The sequence below is a fragment of the Pygoscelis adeliae genome, unplaced genomic scaffold (genome assembly GCF_000699105.1).
Source record: "Pygoscelis adeliae isolate BGI_AS28 unplaced genomic scaffold, ASM69910v1 Scaffold171, whole genome shotgun sequence".
NCBI lineage: Eukaryota > Metazoa > Chordata > Aves > Sphenisciformes > Spheniscidae > Pygoscelis > Pygoscelis adeliae.
In genome coordinates, this window is record NW_008824186.1 from 6502210 (window position 1) to 6506159 (window position 3950).

The 3950-nt window shown below is 38.9% G+C and overlaps 1 protein-coding gene across 1 annotated transcript in view; it reads right to left on the bottom strand.

The window, feature by feature from the left end:
- Positions 1-3950, bottom strand: part of NELL1 (NEL-like 1 (chicken)) — a 299349-nt gene that overhangs the window by 239333 nt on the left and 56066 nt on the right. The window contains exon 5 of the mRNA XM_009334530.1: positions 2327-2423. Coding sequence (XP_009332805.1) covers positions 2327-2423 — 97 coding nt within the window. The remainder of the gene's footprint in view (positions 1-2326; positions 2424-3950) is intronic.

The following is a 3950-nucleotide window of genomic DNA, read 5'->3' on the forward strand; positions in this document are numbered from 1 at the left end:
TTAAAATCTAAAATAGGCATGAGAATATGGCCCAAAACGTGCTTTAACGCTATTCATTTATGGAGAGACACAACAATTAATTAACTATCATTAAAGTAAGAAATATTTTGGCACGGCAAAGATGATACTCAGAACAGTATCCAGTGCTTTTTGTTACATACATTTTCACGGCTCCAACACACATACAAAAATGCTAATTCTTTTTTAACGCTCTTATTTCCCTGCAGATCTCTGTTTACATTAAAGAAAATGGATCTATTTTTTTATATGCTAAAACAGTGAAACAAATTGCTCTGAAAAAGAAAGGGAGGTCCTGCTGAGCATGTAAATATATGGAAAGAGATGTGTACTCTTTACAAACTGGCAAAATCCCAAGTTTTTGCAATGAGTAACATTAAAAAAAACCCTAAGATTTCTGAAACTCTCAAGCAGGATTAAAAAAATACAACCAATTATATTTCTGCCCTGAAGAAAGTTAGTAAAACATCCAAGCATGCATAAAGCAAAGTAAGGCACTTGCCGGCTTTCATTATGATCAATAAAAACTGTCAGCTCATTAGCATATCATTAGCTATCCTGCTGTTTCCAAAGTGTTAACGCGTAGAAATATTAATTTACAAACATATAATATCCCAGAGTTCTGAGGCTCTGACTGCCTGCATAAAATAAGAATTTAAGATGGGTAAATCCAACGTAACTTCTTTTTTTCCTATGTAGCTATAAACATATGTTTACCATCTGTGGAATTATGGGAAGCAGCTGAGGTAAAAAAAACCAACAGATGTAGAATAAAATAATACTATCAATTTCACTTCACAGTGACAGCTCAGCTGCTGGAGGATGAAGTGTACTCTAGGTTCAGAGCAACTCTTGGGCCGTCATTTAAGTTAAAAGTAAGCTTTTACCTCTGTTTCACAATTAAAGTTGTTAGTTGCTATGCTTAAATAGTTTTAGCATAAAATAATTGTCCTAGCTTGTTGAAATCCAGGGACTTCGAGGAGAGGTCCTCAGAAAACCAGCAACTTGTAAAATTGTCTTATGAACCGACAGCTTCAAAGGGAAACTGAGTGGGTGGCAAATCACCTTGGCAACAAATCCACGCCAGTATCGAGGATAGGCAGATTGGCCTATCGCTGCACTACAGATTCTTTTCGCTGATAAACGCTTGCACCGTGGTTTGTTATCCAAAACTGGAAGAAATATCAGAAACTTTTCTGTAGCTTGATTACAAAGTAAAAGAATTAATTTTCAGGTGGAGGGGGTGGTTTTCGTTTGTTGGTGGATTTTCATTTAGCCTCACCAGGGGCCAAAAAAAGCTGAAAGAAAACATACAGGAGAGGGCTTTTCAAGTTGTAGGTCATTTCTCCATCTGTTGCAATTTTGGAAATATATTGCCATTAATTGAATCTGGAATATATTGCCATTACTTGAATCCTCTTTTTCCTCTGAAAAGTCCCTCATGCCCACACTGGTCTACTCGATGATGATGTCTAGGGGGCCCTGATAAATGGAAGAAGACAGGCTTTCCAGCTAGAAGGTAAGAGCAGCCTGAGTCCTGCCAGCTAGCCAGCCTTTCAGCCTGAGCTGTTGGAAGCAATGGAAGCTCCGAAGGACAAAGAAGCTCGTGAACAAAACTCAGTGACCCACTATTCACTCTCTGTTGAGAAACACAGTGACACGCTTAGTTGAGAAAAACAGAAAGAAAGGAAAGCACTCCAGGAACAGAAAAATCTACTGTTTTGCAGCAAGGCAAATGCACTGCACACAATAGCTAGTATCTGCCAAAGCCAGAAGGATCGCAGGCCAGAAGACCTTCTGTGCTCTAGAAGTCAATGCTGACAGGAGCAAACAAGGAAGAGTCAGAGGCAACCAGCAGAAGGGTGAGGGTATTCTGCATGTGAAATCAAGGAGGAAATGGCCGCCGAAAGTGATTAAGACCACCACTGTCTGGCCAGGAGACCACAGCAAAGCTGTTGTTTTGTGAAGGTTTAAAGATGAAAGCCAAGAACAGGCTCTGACAATGCCTACACAGTCTCATTCTGTCCCCCAGAGTGGCAAGGCAGAGCACAGCAGGTAGGTGAAACCTCAAGTACGGAAACCAAACAAAACCCCCAAATACTGGGCACTGCAGTCAGTGACTATGATACTCTACCTTGCAGGAAGAGACCCTTTTCTCTAAGTGTTGGACCTACCTCAAATCCCAGGTCCACAGTTTCCACTAAAATTCATACAGATCACATTTCAGGATTGTAAGACAACTAATCAGAAATATCTTGTTGACTATTTATTAATTTCCTTCTTCACGTGCCATTTATTATCTGCTTACCTTAAAGAAACCATGTTTCCTGTTTCTCTGTCCAAGCCATAAATTGCTTTCAGGTGTCAAATTCATTTCTGGGGGATCAATGATGCGTTCATAAATCCTGTAGACAAAATACATTGCCATTACTTGAATCCTCTTTTTCCTCTGAAAGTTCCTAGCAAAAATCAGTTAGCGATAAAATATGGAAAGTAGAACAACAACAACAAAAAATTTCATTAAAACACAATATTTATCATTGATAGTTTTGAAGGTTTATTACAACTTTAAAAGCAAAAAAATAAACCAAACAGGAAAAAAAAACAAACTATTAAAACCACTAACATGTGAAGACTGCATAAAATTGAACCTCCCCTTGTGCAACTGTGCAGCACTAGGCTGAAGAAACACAATGGCAGAACCCACCACAGTAAGGAAAACAATAAAACGGGACCATTCTAGCCTAGGGATGTCCTTCAAACTCAACTACCCATTCTGGAGAAAAAGTACAGTCACAAACAAGATCCAACCAGAGAAACAGCCCTTTGGGATTTTCAGACTGTTTAGAATTTTGAATAGACTTCACAAAGAAACTCCGTTCCACCTCTACTCCCATGGCCTTTTTGTCTCTACATTTGTGTTACTCATCTCCGCACCTGAACCTTTCGTTTTGTCCACTTCACCCCTGTTTGCTGCTGTTACTAAATTTACTAGTCCTCGGTGCCCACATGTGCTGCCACTACTGCACAGCCAGCTTGCCCACGTCACTGGCTCAGGTCTGGTACAGAATGGGACCTCTTTGTATATGTTTGGTACCTAGCACTACAGAGACATTTTCTTGGTTGTTCTTCAAGGAATTAGAAATAATAGCAATAAGAAATAACAGTGACAACAAGTAACATGAGGTCCATAAGCAAACTTTATGTACTGCATAAAATTGCACATGAATGCAGTCATCTACATACCAAATTTCTAAAATTAAGTCATGAAAAATTGCTGTAACACAGCATTTTAAAATTCTCAAAAATCTGGAGTTTTAAAAAGGTTTTGCTTGGGTTTTTTATTTGTTTATTTTTAGGAAAGCTGTAATGAAGTTTCCATAACACCTTTTTCAGGAACTCAGACCACTACAACAACATCATCATTCCAGAATATGAAAAATTCAAGACCAAAGCTACTGACCCTGGATTCTCATATTGCCATGTCACATCGGTGGGAGCCATAAACTTACTGCTTCATAACAAAACCAGCATGTTTAATAAGGATATCGAGCAGATGATGAAATATATTTCCATTACTATCCAGCTCACAGGGAGTACGTATTGCTGTGTAATCACACCAGCGTGACAGCCAATAGAAAAGACTCTGAATGTGTCAAGACCTGTAGCTTAAAGGGGTGAAGTTATCTGTATGTTTAAAAGGGGTTGAACTATTTTTCGTCTTTCTTTAAAGCTATGGCTTTAAAATGAACATGAAAAATGACCACCAAAGAAAAACACAAGTCAATCAACACAACTCACTGCACAGTTACCTTCCCATTTACACTCCAAGTGTTTCTAGCACAGGCTCACCAAGTGTAATCATAGATTTTTATGTTGTAAGTTGCCACTTGTATTGGGTTTGCGTGGCAAGGTTTTGGTAGCAGGTGGGG